Source organism: Plectrocnemia conspersa, unplaced genomic scaffold (assembly GCF_051122295.1).
Source record: "Plectrocnemia conspersa isolate PC_06_02 unplaced genomic scaffold, ASM5112229v1 ptg000004l, whole genome shotgun sequence".
Classification (NCBI taxonomy): Eukaryota; Metazoa; Arthropoda; class Insecta; order Trichoptera; family Polycentropodidae; genus Plectrocnemia; species Plectrocnemia conspersa.
Genome location: NW_028277168.1, coordinates 20,612,843 through 20,630,522, shown reverse-complemented (window position 1 = coordinate 20,630,522; position 17,680 = coordinate 20,612,843). Strand labels below are relative to the sequence as shown.

The window sequence follows — 17,680 nt, the reverse complement described above, 5'->3', positions numbered from 1 at the left end:
ATGACAATTGCAATTCTGTACTCTTTGTAATACATAAAAACATCCAAGTTCGTCTTTTCAGCCTCGAAATAAATACAGAAAAAATACATACATTTGAGAACCTGCGTTTAAACCTTTAAATACATACAAACAAGCACAATTTAATTCACAACACTTTTAAACGATCACTTTTTTAGATGAAATGATTTGATTTTTGAATTGGCGCCTTCAAAGGGTTAAGTAAGATCAAGGGTAGCACCTGCAATAAGAGATGCAGGGGTTGCGAAACTCGGGGGCGGGCGCTCTCGCGCTTGGCCCACAGCTGGAACAAAGGCATGGCCCCCTAAGACCTCAGGGCCCCCGGGATCCCTCGTAGGAGCCCCGACACAAACGCGAACGCACAAGACCGAACTCTACCGCGGCTCGGAAGAGACTGAGCGTGAGTCTGTGCCCCCCGCGCTCCCTTCGCCCCCTTAGAGCTCCTCCCCTCCCCCCCCAACCCCGCGGCCAGTAGAGCACGAATTCCTGACTTTCACGGCCATCCTCGTAGTACGTAATAAGTACGTAAAGGCTGCCGCCGGAACGCCGTTCCGGCGCTTCGTGCTGGAACGGGACGTCTGATTTGCATCGAAATTAATCGAAAAACTGTTTCGCGTGAATTTTATAATTTTTTTTCGCCCCCTCGTTGATTAAAAGTGTCAGGAATTTGTAATAAAAAAATATTGTATAAAATTCGAGACGTGTTTCATATTGTTAAAATATTTGTAAATTTTAAAATTATGATTAACAAGTCATTTAAAAGCAAAAAATACACTTCATTGCCACTTTTTAAGTTCAATTTAATAATAAATAATTTTTAACCCGTTGCTTCCGCATTTCTAACGTGAACTGTACTCCTGACTCCATTCAATAAAGTTGATATAAATCAATTCCATAGACCACTAATATGCTACTAATTTATATAATCTACAAAAAATGTTTGTTTGAATGAAATCTTTGAGAAAAAAATATTTTAATATTGTTTAGTCTATCCTTATCAAGACAGGTAGTTAATAATTAATTGGCCATGAATGTTATTGTTTAAATCTTTTTAATAATATAATAATTATTATTATTATATTAACCTTATTATTTTCTTGAATCTCTAAAGATGTTTAATTAAATTTAAAATCAATTTTATTAAGCAAAGATCAACATTTTGTATGCTTCATTCAACCAATAAGCAGGGTAGATGGTGGCATTCCCCCTTCCCCCGCCTTAATGAAATTGGACAGAAAAAATTGACATTTAATTAAATACTATGAAATATTTTTAAAAATCTGATTTAAGCAAGAAATTATCGGATTATCCCTTAAAAAATAGTCTAGAATTATGATTCTCAAGCTTTGTTCGAATTTTCATATAAATTAAATATCTTGAAATAAATTAACCGCGATGGAATTATTAAATGGATTGAAATAAAATCTTTGCGTCTTAAAACAAAAAAATACAAAAATGTTACACAACCTTCACAAAAATTAGTGACGCATACTTGTTTTTAAGATGAGCGTTAAATGATAATAAAGGATGGGTCTTTTAAACATTTTGCTTCGTTTAACGATAAAATTCTGCTAATTTCGGTCATAGTATATACCGCCGATAAACAATCGGATATATTGACAAAATCTTCATCAATCAAAAGATTTTTTTCAAATTTCCTTCGGAATAATATAATAAGATTTCTAAGATTATTTTTAAATTTCCTTCGAAATAATTTGAAAAAATGATAAAATAATACTTAATGTAAAGATATAATTACTTCAGATAAGCAATTCGGCATACGTGAGTTTTTATTCCATCACGTTTTTACTACCGGTGAAGGATTTTATGCCTTCCTATTAGAAAAATTGACACGTTAAGAATTATATCATGACATGTATACTTGGTGTACATCACAGTAAAGAAAAGGTTAAACAATTAAAAAATGTCTTATTAAAATATCAGCTAAACTTTAATCTTGTTTTTTAAAGACTGTCGCCAATTTTTGCTTGGACACAAATACATATACAGGCTAAAAAGCAAGATTATTTATTAAATTACTACATTTCGATCATTTCTTATAAGTCTTGTATTTAGACGAATATTATGAGCTCTAATTTGCCTCATAGTGAAGCTTAATGTAATTCACTCAATTGTGCTTAAAATAGTTTTAAACCACTCATATATATTTTTTATTGAATAACATCCAATCTAATGTACATACATATAATATATACAAAATATATAATTTTGCGCTGGCGAAAACATTTTTTTTAAAAGCAATATGGACATAAAAATGTATAGCTTCTTACTGCGTAGATACAGATATTGCGTTCTGATGCGTGTATTTACTTTTAGGTTAGAAAACTAAGTATATAAATAGATTAAAATTATGAGTATAAAACCGAAGGAAAATATGTAGTCCATAAATTAACGTTACCAGAATATTAAAGGCGAACTCAATAATGAGTCATTTATAAAAAACTCGATAAAAAGGTGATTCCATGATCTTAAAGGCTCATTAAAAAATAAACCTTTCTCCACTGTTAAACTATCTATACAGCAAAAAATTTTCTTTACTCTAGCAGTTTAATTAGTTGTCTTTCATATTCTGAAACAGTGGTTAAATAACTTTATATTCGATTATCTCGAAGTATGCTTTTGTCAAGTTTGTTCTTAATGTAATATTATATTAATGCTTCATATGAATTTCTCAAAAATTTATAAAGTTAAATTACTGCGCTTCAAATATGCATCTAGTCAAAAATCAAGTTTATTTTAACAAATAATATGTGCTCTAATTTGTTTCCGGGAGAAGTTGGGTGACACAGCTTGTTTGTTTATAGATTATACATTTTTCTGCTAATTTATTTCACATAGTTAAGACTTATATTAAGTTACATTGCTGAGGACTACTGCCAATATCTAGATTTAGCGAACCGAATAGTCTTAGTCAACATCTGCGTAAAAAAATAAACCGATTGAAGAGATTACACGATTCTGTTCTGTTCACCAAACGTTCGTAGAAAATATGTTATTGAAGGGACAATACTTTCATTCTCATATATATGTATATGTCACGAAGCTTAAATGGCATATAAAATATAAGTAAAATCAATTTTAAATGAAACGCTTTAAGTTAAGCTAGATTAGATAATCTTTAATAAAGGACTTTTACGCTAAAATCTAGAGCTAATCCCTGAAAATGTTGGCAGACAAAACAGCAATATAAATGTAAAGAAAGCAAACACAATTTATTATCTTTATGTAATTACATACAATCTCTACTATCATATTACAATATATATTCAATAGACAAAATTATATAAATATAATAGGAATATTTTTATGCTATATTTCATATATTTTTAAGAAAGTCTTCTGCTAAATTAAATTTACTATTACGATATCAATAAATTATTCATACAAAAGATTGAGAAAATGTATCTTCGGTTCTATCTCTTTATATAAATTAATACGGGTCCATGTATTTTTTTCAAATGCAAATTTTATTTGGTGACGTTAAAAGCAAATCCCCTGGCACAAACACAAAGTTCAATGGGTCTCGCAGATTGCGCGATTAATCTCGTGCTTCTGTATATTTTATTACATTAATGTAAATTTCGGTCGTATAGCATTTTCCTTTATAGCAATAATTCAATTTTGAAATGGACATGTTACATTTCAATGCGTATTTGGAACAGTCAAATCAGACCTATTTATAATTCATTCGATTCCAATTCGAACTAAACTTTTACAATCGGCAAACATCAGGCGAGATTTTATCAAAAAAATCAAGTGTCTTTCGAAGAGTTTCGTTCGCTTCGTTGACAGTAAAAGTTAATTATAGATTTGTATTCAACGTAATTTATAAATTTCGCCGTGCATTTCTAGAATCTCATTTCACGATCGTAAAACGGACCCGGTGGATTGGACTGGAAAGCAGTGCCATGATTAAATTTAAATTAGCATAGGGTTGTAGCATAAAAAAGTTTAAATTCATGATTCAATCTCCCGCTTTTGTTTCACAAAACACCCCAATTCAGATCGAACAAATAGAACCTTTTGTCGCCAATGGCAATTATTATTTGAAACCAACGAACCGGATCGTTTTGCCATTCTTGCCAAAACAGTTTCGTTATTGCGCTAATTAAGCCGCAGTTTCGATTAAATGTCCAATTTTGTATAGCCTCAGCCGTAACGAAGCTACTTAATCTTGCCTAGCTTTATAGAACGTAAATAATACAAGATGGCCCACAAAATTATTTATACTTTAAATTCCATTATCAAGTAGTATAAAAAAGATATTTTTAATAATTTAATGTCATACCGCCGCTGATTATTAAAAATAAAGCATAAAAACACCGATAGCTTGGCACAGAAATTTTTTTCGAATTAATGTACTGTGTCGGTTTCGACAATAAACATTAAAGATTTGCAAAATGGCAGTAGTTTGGTGTAACAAATCATTAAAAATCAGCATTTTAGAACATTCATGAACACACAGTTAATCGAAAGTTATAAACTACCACAAATCCTTTTCATCATAAGCTTCGAATCTCGTCTAAAAAATACACAAATGTCCTCGCAAGAAATAAGCATTGCAACTTTACAAAGGGATACACTGGCGTAAAGAAACGCGGTTGTCTCTCAATTTGCTTTATCTCCCATTCGTCCAAGTTTTCTTGAAAGACCGCTATAAAATATTTAGAAAGACGGCACGATTTTATTGCTTTTGACGTGGATTTTTGACTTCTGAGAAGTGATAATCGTTTTTGCGCCCTCCTATTGACTAAAATTCGGTTTGAATATACTTTGATCAATACTTCCATATCAAAAGTTTGTAGTAATATCTATAATATAAAGATTACTTTTATATTCTTAAACATAGTTTAATATTGAAGTGCTAACAAACTATAGAGCAAAATTCGTCTGTCTGTACTTCTTTCGCTTATTTTCCTCTGATTGCTTAGTTTGTATTTTGGACTCGAACTAATGAAAGTTCTAAAAATATAATTATTTTTAGAATTTCCATTAGGTTAGGTTTGGGTTTGAACAGCAAATGGACGTTTCGCATCCGTCAAATTCAGTATCATAGACATTTAGAACAGCATATTATTTCACCAGCGCCTATTAGTTAAAATCTATTTTCGCTAGTAGAAACATATATCTATTAGTGAAATTGTATTTGGACTTCACTAGTGAAAATATAACTTCACTGAATAATACACATTCACTGTAAAATTTATACATCGCATGTAAATAAATAATGATCAGTATGTAGATATATATTACTGTATATGAAAAAGTTGAAATCATATAATTTTGCACCTGTCAAATAAATTATATTTTGACTGGTAAATACCATTGAAAACATATTTAACTACAAGGTAATTTTGATCCAGAAAATGTAATAATGTTGTAAAGTAGCCAGATGTAAATCGACCACTTCCACAGCAACTTCAGATTATTTAATAAAGACAGCGAATCCGCATTTGTTCAAATACTATGAGTTATTTATTAGTAAATAAAAATTTGTGATTTGAAAAGAAATTATTGTAAGAATTTTATACTCCACAATTAGAAAACCAAATTTTTCTACGTAGCATAGAAATGGTTCAATGGCATAAAAAGGAACTGACTTTCTTTAAGTCATTTTTAGCGATTTTTTGCGAAAACCCTGAATTTTTTATTACTCAATAAGATGTTTACAATTTATTTTTTACGAATTTGTTGTAAAATATTTGATTTTCCTGAATTTGATTTTCCAATTAAAAATTAGAAGTTTTTTACGATTTTTTTGTAATATTTTATATTCCAAAATTTAAAAACTAAATTTCTCTTAGTAATCATTTACTCAATGTATGTATAAATGTCATTGATAAAGAAATAATAATAATTAAATAAAAATTGATAAACATTTTAAATATACAATTACTATATGTAATTATGTTATTCATAGAGAGAGAAAATAGCATAGGATATAAATTGGATCCTTGCGGTACTCCAGAACAAGCGTTTTAAAAAGTAACTCAAAAAAGCTAACAAAATTATGAGAAACATGACTCATGAAGTTAGTTGGAAGTGAAATCAGTATAATTTCAAACTAAATATACTTACTCAATTTTTTATTTAGATTTTGTAATGTTTTTAGTGACATTGCAGTTGTCAGATCATTTCAAATAAATTTTTATAAGCACTTTCTATTTTTATCGCTATCGTGACGCATTAGGTTAACATTTTTATGTCACAATTGTCTTAATTTTAATAAATAAATAAAATAAAATAAATTTTAGAGATATGTAATTTTATAGCATACTTAATTTTAGATCAAAAGTTTGGTTTATTTACTTTAAGCGCATACAAACTACTTTTTAAATGATCAATAAATGCTTTGATGTGAAATCTATTAATGTAATGCAATGGTTTTACCTTTCTTAATGAATAATGTATCACTAGAAAAATATCCACACTCCTCGTTAGTCTCATCATTTAATATAGTAAAAGCTCTGCATCACTGAGGGTTGATATATTTCAAAAAGAAAGCATTTTCTCGTAGATATAATTTAACTTTATATTGTACAATTATATCCAAAACCAAAACATAAAAACTCCTAATACACCCAATAATTTATTTTATCACTATTATTAGAATTAAGCAGAACAAATAATATACTTAGATATATGAATATAGCTGCAAAATATTAATTAAATTTCTATAAAAAAGTATATACAATTCATATTTGATAGCTCTTGAAAGCTATTAAATAAAGAAGTACTCTCTTTTGCTATTTCTTGGAAAGGATAAATAAATAAGTTAATATTGGATCAACTCTACTCAATAAAGGTGTACGTTACCCGGAATCAAAAAACCCGATTCTTGTTGACTAAAGCGCAATGTCAATTTATCAAAGATATATAGAGAGAGAGAGATCAACGAAGGTATTTGAATCCCTTATTGTTTTAATATTTATTTATGAAGTCCAGATATAAACATATTAATATTGCTTCAAATGCCTCAGACATTAATAAACGAGAATTGAGGATATACTAATAAGTACCCTTGTTCTTTGAACCTGTGATTAAAAACCTCAATGCGGAATATTAGGTATGCAATTTATTGACTCAACCCAAATATAGCAAAGAATAGCGAGAGATGGATCACACCACAACCATAAATCACGAGAAAAACAATTGTAATATTAATCAATTACTACCTGTCTTTTCCATAAATTTAGTTACGAATATATCGAAAATTATCTGCGTAAAAAGCAATACAGGCATTTTGTAGTATCATTCCTTTTTATTTGACCACTCTGTATATACAGAACAAATATAATTGGTTACGTGCCCCTGCCTACGTTTTGATTAAAATTTCAGAAAGCGTCGTATATTTATATTAATTTGTCTCGTCGTTTTCGAGGATCACGATTTTATATAAATGACTGTTCCCGTCCTTCGAATTTGAAAGCGGCCTCTGAAAATTATACAATGCTTCGTTTTATTGTGTGTTTTAACATGGCGGCGCATTCAAAAGTAGCCCTGGGCGAACCTTTGCGAGCTTTATTGCTTGCAATCGTGCTGAGGAATTATAAATATTTCGCCCCTGGCGATCGAAACTCAGAACTCTTTAAATAAACATTTTTCATTTTTACGGTAAACCTTAATTTTCATCGAATATATTCACCTTTATATCAAATATTTTAGATTTAATATATCGCTCCAATATAATTTGTTTTGTATATACTTATATGCTACTCTAGATTATTCTGCTTAAAATCTTTTAATATAAGAATATATTTTATCTAATTAAGAATGCTGATCTTTTATAATGTACAAACTTTTTTATGCTTAATATAACCAACAAAAAGCAACAAAAAACACTTCCATGCTTAGAATAAATTATATCAAAATGTATACATATATATAAAGAAGTAGTTCGAAAAGGGAATGTTTTTTATCAAAGCAGGAAACGAGCTCTAAAAAGGGTAGGAAAAATATTTTTTGTCTGACACATTCACAATTATTTCGCTCGGCAACCGAAATCCGAATACATAGTTATAAATTTATATTTCTTCCCATTAGAAATATATAAATTAATTATTTTTATATAAAAAAATATACTCGTTATTATATCTATTATTCTCTCAAGTATATGTAACAAATAGCTTATAGCGCTAGCGATAAAATATAGGGTGCAATCTCTTGCCAAAGAATATTATGGGCCGAAAAATTGATTTATATTTACTAATTTTCGTTGTGGTACTGATGAATATTATTATATTCTTTAAATTAATTAAATTACACTGCAGCTACATAATCTAAAAATATTACCAACCACTTATGGGTAATATTTACACAAGACTGTTCAAATATAATATTATACAGCTTTAGAATTTTTGAGTTCAGTATGAAAGTAAGAAGATTCTTACGATATTTAAAAACCTGTACGATTTTTGAATTGATCAGTATATAATTCTCTTTTGCTGTCTAATTGTACCAATATATTTATAACGTTGTCTTTATTTTTTAAAAATATTTTAAGATCTGCATTGCGGCCCAAAGTCAATGCTACATAGTTCATATGGATCGCAACGTAAATTAGACTGTTCAAAGACTTAAAGCAAACTTAAAGTCTAAGTTATAGCTCCAATTTCATACAATAAATTAGCTTACGTATCTGGCTTTACGATTTCAAGATTTTGTTCTCAGTTATATCATGTTTTTTTTTATTAAATTATTTTAATTATCGCTTGCAACATTACAATTTAAAATTTATAATGAATGAAGAAATTACATCTCAAGTAAATTAATATTAATTTATTTCAACCCTAAGATAGACAAGTAATATTATAGTATAGATTATGTATTTCAGTTATGTTATGAGTCAGTACAAAAATCTTCAAATGTAGGTCTTTATTAATAATTTATTCAATGCTTTTTATACCTCGAGAAATTAAAATACTATAAATTTCTTGAAAAATGTATTAAAATACATTAAAATATATTTAATTTTAATATTATATTGCTTGCGATTATAATAATATAGTATATTATTGCGAATATCTTTATATTATTGATGAACAGAAAACTCGATGATGATTGTAGAGAACAAACTACAATATAACGTTGATTTGTTATAATGGACGCGAATAATCAAAGGACCAGAACGGATCGATCTACTACAATTGATGACAGAGCATTGAGTTACAGAGGAATTTCGGACTCCCATATTTATACCCAAAATGTAAAAAAATATATTGTCTATAACAGCTGTTATTACTTTTTGTTTTTATATTTCGAAAAGATAAAGATAAAAACCTCTTTAGATTATTAAAAAAGAGTTATGGTGTAACTCTGCGGGAATCCCCCATATATTTTTGCAATCTGCCGATTTCCAATCTGAACGGATTCTTTCTATACAAATATAAATTTAGTCCCTAAAGCAAATATAAGGCCGGTAAGAGTAGTTAAAATTAGTTGAGATCTCTATTGAGTTTCCAAGAAAGTAAGCATATTTTAAAACATCTGGCACGAACCTACCCTTTTTATACTTAAATTAGCAAATTTATCAAAAAATGAGAGAATTGAAAATTAGTTGAGACCTTTATTAAAAGTTTTCAAGAAACTAGCATATTTTAAAACATCTGGCACGGACCCACCCTTTATACAGCAGTATAAAATACAGTGCTTGTATGATAAATCATTTAAAAATATTCGTACAACTGTTTTTTTAACATAAAAGGCTCTATGAAAAATCTCATCAAATTAGCAAATTTATCAAAAAATAAGAATTCTCGTTATAGGAACGTAAAACGTCAACGACAAGTAATTGCCACTCTTCTCATTAGTTATTGTAATTTTAATTGCATTCCCAATTTATTCTAATAATTTATTACGCGCTTATCTTTTAGAAACAATTGTAGGATCTCTAGCTTTCCAGCTAAATAAGCAAAATTTTAATTGAATCGTATAAAAAATTAGCTGCGCGAATTTATATTACCTTTTCATGTTTTTTTTTGTGCGGTGAGATTTTCAACTTATGAAAGTTATTCCCGCAACCTTAAAATCCTGGCATCGCCCCTAGGCAATTCACGATGTAATAAAAATACTTTATTATGTATAAAATATAATTTATGAAATAATTTTTAGTATATTTTATACGATAATAAGAATAGTTTCTTATTGTTGTTTTTTTTTGTATAAAAATAATGTTATTTGCATCAAGAGATATTATGATATAATAAAAAACGTTATTTAAAATTCAACTATATACATAGAAGGTCATATGCGCAAATACAAAGTACAATAACTATAAAAAAAGTCTAAACATCAGCAAAATATATTTAAAGCCCCTTCACAACTACAGATATGGCGTCAAATATACAAAGATAATGAAAATGTTATTTGATTGAGAATTAATAAAATAAAACTATAACAGACGTTGATTTATCAGAAATAAATCACGATTTTGAATCGTGATTGAACAACAATAAAAACTTTTGCTTTGAATGACTGTCTCGATAAAAAAATATAAATATTTTATCTTACTAGTAAAAAAGAAGTTGTGAGATTGTGGCAAAAATGACACAGGCCAATGACAATATCAGAAATCATTATATTGCTTGCTTTTTCTTCTGCAAACTTATGGGATAGGTATGTAACGTTTCATAATTTTACATGGCTTACCCTAAATAAATGATATATAAATAATACGTAAGAAGCTTCATTTTTGTTAGTAAATAAATTTGACCGCAGTGGATTCAACAAGAATAAACATTTTTCAATTGTCGTAATTGTTTTCAGGTGCTCGACTAATTCCATCAACACGCAAATACATAGCTAGCGCCAATTATCCCATAGATCAAGCCGAGCTGCAGCAGGCACGCGCGCCGCAAACGAGTCGATTGAGCCGCAGGACGTGCGGCCTGCATTCGGGCCGCAAATCAAACGTGCGTGCACTTTGTGCAAATTGCATCGCGCGCTTGCGCAATAGTACCGATTGTGTAACATTCCCGTCCGGGGAATGCGCCCTCGTCGGGTCCACGTGCGCCCCCCGCAACCCACGCCCCCGCACGGATACCGGTTTGGTCTCAAAACAAACAGTCCGGAGGCCGCAGAGATGACCGCCGATGCATTTTTTATACAATGTATGTACATACACCGGCTGGACCACCACGTGCGGCCGTATGATACCATCTTTGAATAAATGTTGCGACTGACTGACTGGTATGGATTTTGGGGGCGCGAATGACGCTAATGTGATGACTTCTCACGTTGAAGGAGTGGGTTCGATGGACAGATTGTGTCCTATATAGATTAAGTGGTTGTGTGAACTAAGAATTGGAATCCAGTCGTAGTAGCGCTACAGTCTACAAGGTCGAACAATCAATAACAATAAATTGGTTGTAAATTCATCTTAAAACATTTTGGGCGAAAAACATGATATGCAAGTTCTATATGGCAAAAAAAAATTTAAAGTAACAATGTTCATTTAATCGATTATTTATTTATTTATTTATTAAAATTATAACCATCGTGACCTGACAGGCAAACCTAATGCGTCACGATAGTCAAAAGTACTAATACATCATAATACATACAAATATAAACAAGATAAAACAACAGACACAAATCACCTCAACAGGTGTGCATTGTCCCATACGAATTGAACCAAAACTCCATAAGTGCAAGAGAAAATGTCAATATTACTATGGACAGAATTGAGCAGATAAATGGCCTTGGCCAGAGAAGAGTTGGCAAGTGCTCCAGTTCTACACTTAACAGGCAAGAATAGTGGACGCGACCGAGAACTATATCCACCTTCAGGAGCCCACATTTGAAGCTGCTCGAGCACTGAAGGATTGTCTACGATGCCCTTGAGCAATTTCCAGAAGTGTTTAATTACATAAACACTTCTGCGAGTCGACAAAGAAACGTATCCCAGGGCTCCCAAAATAAAAGCACTGGGAAACAAGAACGGATAATACCCGTATTCCTTCAAGTATAAATATCGAAGAAATTTACGTTGTACTTTTTCCAGCTTCAATTCATTACATTGACTCATTACGCCTGGGATCCAAATGATGGAGCTAGTTTCTAGTATGCTGCGGACTAGAGTATCATAAAGATATATTTATTCATGCAGCTTTATGCGCACAAAAATACAATACACTTCAAAAAATATATATCAGAGGGCTTCAACAGTTTTGATGAGCGGGTTGGATTAACAATTTTTCGAAAGCCGGTGGGCCACAACCATATATTAAGTACGATTTTTTAAAAACAAATACGTAAATAGACATTTTAGTAATGCCTATAATTTTTCATGAATATTTAATATTTAATTTTGCATTAATAATATATTTTACGTTTTGTTTTGAGTTGGGCGGCACCCACAGACCTTGACGTGACAAGATCTTAATCTTCTTCTTCAAGTTATTTGTGCTCGCTGTGTGTGCTTGTGTCTATCGTGTAATTAGCTAAAATTGTGGTAACCACCCCCTTTGGAAATAGACACCGGCAGGTAAAGTAAATCAGTATCTTTATAATAAATTCAGAGCACAATTTTTAAATTAAAAAAGGAACCAGTGCTAATTAATTAGATGTAAACATAATTAAAGAAATATGGAAAATACTAGAAACTAACTCTCCGAAAGGAGAAATACGTGATAATTTAAAGATTGATACTAATATACGTTTACCTTAAATAAAAAATAGTAAAAATGTTGTGGAAATGAGAGCAATTAATATGCTGCCTTGTATGTAAAAGGTGATGGAGTAAGTAGTAATCAAAAAATTAAAGGATTTCATTATTTCTCAGAACAAAAATCGGGATTCAGATAAAAAGATTCCACTAAGACTGCATTACAAGTAATGCAGTTTTAGTGGAATTATTATTTTAATTAAATGACCAAAAAAATAATCCGAGTACCGCTCGCGTGATTACTGATTGGCAAAATTTACTTCAAAATATATACTATTTTAATTAAAACACTTTTATTACTTATAAAATAAAAATATTTTCAAAAAGCAATATGGGCATCGTCATTTTTGTAGTTTTAAGCCATGGATATATCGTTTTTCAATAAATAATATGCTTGAATTTCAATTAAAAATATATTTTCGATACTAACGGTATGCAATTTTATTATACCGGTACTACCGAAGTTCAATTTTTTTCACAATAGCGGTACTACCGGTATTGCAATCCATAATTACAAGTAATGATAAATGATTGGGTGCTGGCCAAGGATACGAATAAAATCATTGAAGCAGTTTTTTGGATTTCAAGAGAGTTTATGAAACAATAGACAGAATAATACTGTAGAATAAATTAGAAATTATTGGTATAAATAAATATAAAAAAATGGTTTGAAAATTCTTTACAAAGGAAACCAAAAAGTTAAAATAAATTATGCTTATTTGAAAAAGAAAATAATATCTTACGGTGTACCGCAGAGCTCAAATTAGGACCATTGTTGTTAATAATATACATTATTGATATAATTAAAAATAAAAAAATAATAAAAAACATCTGTTTGCACACGGCAAAAATATTGCATTGGTGATAATCTTAAAGAAGTTGTAAATAACATAAATAATAAATTAAGTTTAATAAAAATATGGTTAAAAATAATGTACTTAAACCAAATGAAAGTTTATTAATTACAAATATGTATATGTATGTTAGATAATAATATTATAATAGTAATAACTCTATTATAGAAATAGTTGATTATGTAAAATATTTAGGAATAATTGTAGACGAAAAATTTAATTTAAGGAACATTCTAATTACACATATAAAAAAAATGTATTAAAATATCTAGGATGAGAAAAATTATAAGTATCAATACAAAAAAAAACTACAATAATATTATTTGCCCCACTTCAATTATTGTTCAACAATATTACATATGCTAAATAAATTAGATAAAAAGATATTGCAAAAATTACAAAATAGGGCAATGGGAGTAGTTTTAAATAAAAATAAATTTACTAGTTTTAAAAGTATGAATGCTAGATTGGAATGGTTGGATATTCAAGAAATATTGAAGATTAATGTTTTAGTATTTGTATGTATATGCTTAAGCACACTTTAAGTATGATTTTATTACTTTGGCTAGTGCTAATAAAATCGATACCGGTCTATAATTCCCTATCATAGCCGTGTTTCTCTTTTTATATAATACATGGAAGTCCCTTTTGTAATTTTTCATACACCAGGAAAAGTATTTTATTCCAACAATAAGTTGAAAATAAACAACATAAAGGGTTAAAGAAACGATCTTTGAGTGCTTGTTCACAGGCGTACTTTTGGCAATGACTTTCACCGATGTATGTAAAATTACGAAAGTGACTCTCATATATTAAAAGGGCATCAAATTTATATTAGAAAATTTAAAGGCGGTATCGATTTTATAAGTAAAAGCCAAAGTATTTAATATTCATATTCAGTATGTTTCAAAGCATATCGCCTGATCGTTTTCGTGTATCGAGATCAGTAGCAACGAATCTGCTTTGTTTTTCCAATTTTGTGCTGAAAAATCTCGATATTAATAAATTTTCATTAGACCATATACGCTCAACTTTGGTATTGTATATGTATTAGAACGATCAAAGCAAAGTAGCATTATTTAGTAATTTAAACTCATGTGGAGTTGGCTAATTTACATTTAAAGCTATCGATATGGTATTTTATATGACTTATAAATATATGATGCATCCAATACCGAGACGGCTCGATCATAATTTATACTTTATTAGACGAGTTTCATTAATAAAACGATTAATATTGATAAGCCTTTATCTGGCTGTTAATTAAACGTGTGCCCTAAATCAAGCCCAAAGGGTCGTTTCTAGTAGTCGGAAGGAATTATTTCCCCGGCTTTAACCCATGGTTCGTTAGATTACAGTTTGTTTGACTTTCGTCTTAAAATCGCACGGTTCGTCAAACAACATTGTCACGATGAATAACGTTTAAACATGTATTGTTTAACTTTTTCCCATCGTTCATATAAATAATACTTTAATACCGGATCGATGATTTGGTAATATTTCACGAGCGTGTTCGCTGTCTGCGATATTTGAAAAATTGATCTATGTGGGCACACCTTTTAGCCCGAAGACATATTTATGTTTCACACACACAATAGGACCTGTCAATGCTTTGAATAATTGCTCTTAACAAATTATCATTTTTAAGACGTATCGATCGGAATGAGACCCTTGTTGAGTCGCACAAAAAAATCTGAAGAACGGTCACCGCGTTCTTCATGAAACATGAATATTTCATGCGATGCAAATATTGACCGCCCGCCACCTCGGCAATGTCGGCCTTATCGCAAATATGAAATAATACTATTAAATCATTTTCAAGAACAATATCATAAATCGCGGTATGAGTTCTAAATTTATTGTGTTGCTTTAAGAAAATAAAAATGAAACATTAGATGTTTTTTATAAAGTACCTTTGCTGCTTCATTAAATTATTTTATAAATATGCTAATCATTAAATATTCTATATTTCTTAGATAAAAAAGGTAAAAACGCTGTCTTTAGAGTGGCACTTAAGTAGTGACTTTTAAAATTGCTTAAGAAGTGACGTTGAATAATCGACGCAAAGTGGATTTAGTCGACTTTAGCTAACGACATGGAATTAACGGATAATTACGGTTAAAATATGCAAACAAAACGTAGTTAAGAACTTAATTATTGTGCATTTGATTTCAAAACATAATTGTACAAAAGGTAAAGTTATAAATTATACTCAGTAAAAACATGTACTCATAGCAGCATCCGTTGATAAATAAACAAAAAGTCAACCTAACTTAGATTAGACCATGCATTTTTTATTTTAATATTACAACTAATATTTAAATAAAAAATAAAATATTCTTTACTGAAAACTCGTGCATTTTTACAGAACGTCTACTGCGAATATCTACTATTGTATATATAAAAAGTATTATGTTTCTTCGATATCTATTTTCATAGACACTTTAGACAAATTAAGATCAAGGAAGTAAATACAAAAATGTACTTATTTGTTATATACGATTTTCCTCAGACAAATTTAACAAGAATCACTACATTAATGGCGTCTGTTACTGATCCGAAAACAGCATCTAAGAGACTACAAGACCATCTTTAAAAAGACTAAGTTTAGATCTCTAAATGGCGAATCAATCCATGTTACATTTACATTGAGCAAAAAATGGATAGTACAAGGGAATATTTTTTATTCAATATTCGAATAGTTAATTAATGATTAGTATATCAGTATCGTGTTCTTTAGAACTAATAGTAGGGGCGTAAACCCAAACTGGCCATCTCTTTCTCAATTATATATAAGATAATGAAATGGATAGCTCTCGAACTGATTGTTTTAACGCGAATATTTTTATAACTATTTATAATCGTTCTTTTTTATTTAAAAAAAATATGTATGTATATATCTAAGAAAATTTAATTAATTCGGTTTTCCTGCTATGAAATGGCAATACAACGTGTAATATCCTGAACAATCAAACCCAGCCCCGGTCGCCCTACAAACAAACAGGAAAGGAGCTCGAGCGGCTTCCTCCTCTCGAGGATCAAACACATCAACAGGAAAACCACTCACTCTCTTTTCGGATCCGAAAAAACTAAAATTATCGAACTAACAGCCAAAGTGGGCTTGTTCCGTTTCGCCCACTTTGTACTCACACTCCTAGCCCTTTTCAATTCAATTCTATTGACCTCCTTGCGGCGATTGAACGCGACACCCACGCACTTGGCCCAACAAACATTGTGCGGCCACCACGTACAAGAAGAAGAGTGATGCATTTTTCTAAAAATAATAATAAATTAAGGTCGTCAAACTTTATTATTATACATGGGCGCAAACGAGGCGAAGAGCGTATTCAAATCGAGTATGGAATCGATTTATATGGTTGCGAATGATTGTAATTGAATACGTGTTCCGTTACAGGGACAATAAGGTGTTATATGATTTTTATATACGGTTAATGAATTTATGACATTATATATTTATAACATGCGTTGAAGCCTTAAACCTTAGCCTTAAAATGTAAAGCTGTCAAACGCCTGAGATACGTATCTATTTTTAGCACTAACATTATAATTTTTGTTGCAAGCTAAGATAAAGAAAGAGCCGTCTGATTATTAATATACTGATTAAAACTCTCTTCATTCTTACCATCAAAAGCAAACATTATTTTATATTTGAAAAAATCTCATGTAACCCATAATAAACAGACATAAACACTACTTTAAATATTGTATTTCAGGACATAGAAACGACAATTTACTTAAGCAGAAGTATTGTTAAGTCATTTTGTCAAAAAAAATACTTCAAAACATCTTATTGTTTATTATTTAGCAGTATGATTAAAAAACTACTGTAACAAACGACAAGTGTGTGTGTGATAAATTTGTAATTTTAACACTACATTGTTCATAATTGTTTTCAAAACTATAATTAAGCTCTGAAATTTTAACAAGCCTGACCACTTAACCCTTGTTTTTTAGTTAAGCTAAAAAAGATTTACAGCGTAGAAAAGGTTAACACGAGCAATATCCCAGAAAATATTTCGTAAATTAAATTTCTCCTAGTTTATTTGTATCTTGCAAAATGAAAGTTTCAAGGCTGCGAGAGCAGCAGGATCCTCCGAGATAA

The 17,680-nt window shown here is 30.1% G+C and overlaps 1 protein-coding gene across 3 annotated transcripts in view; it reads right to left on the bottom strand.

The window, feature by feature from the left end:
• The window catches only part of by (focal adhesion protein tensin), a 209,996-nt gene that overhangs the window by 119,830 nt on the left and 72,486 nt on the right, over positions 1-17,680 (bottom strand). For 2 of the 3 annotated variants that reach the window (XM_088184382.1, XM_088184384.1), the window contains exon 1: positions 239-414. The exons of the other annotated variant lie outside the window; for it this stretch is intronic. In XM_088184382.1, the coding sequence (XP_088040508.1) occupies positions 239-316 (78 nt within the window). In that variant the 5' untranslated portion in view covers positions 317-414. Of the gene's footprint in view, positions 1-238; positions 415-17,680 lie in introns of those variants that run through there. 3 annotated transcript variants of the gene reach the window in all.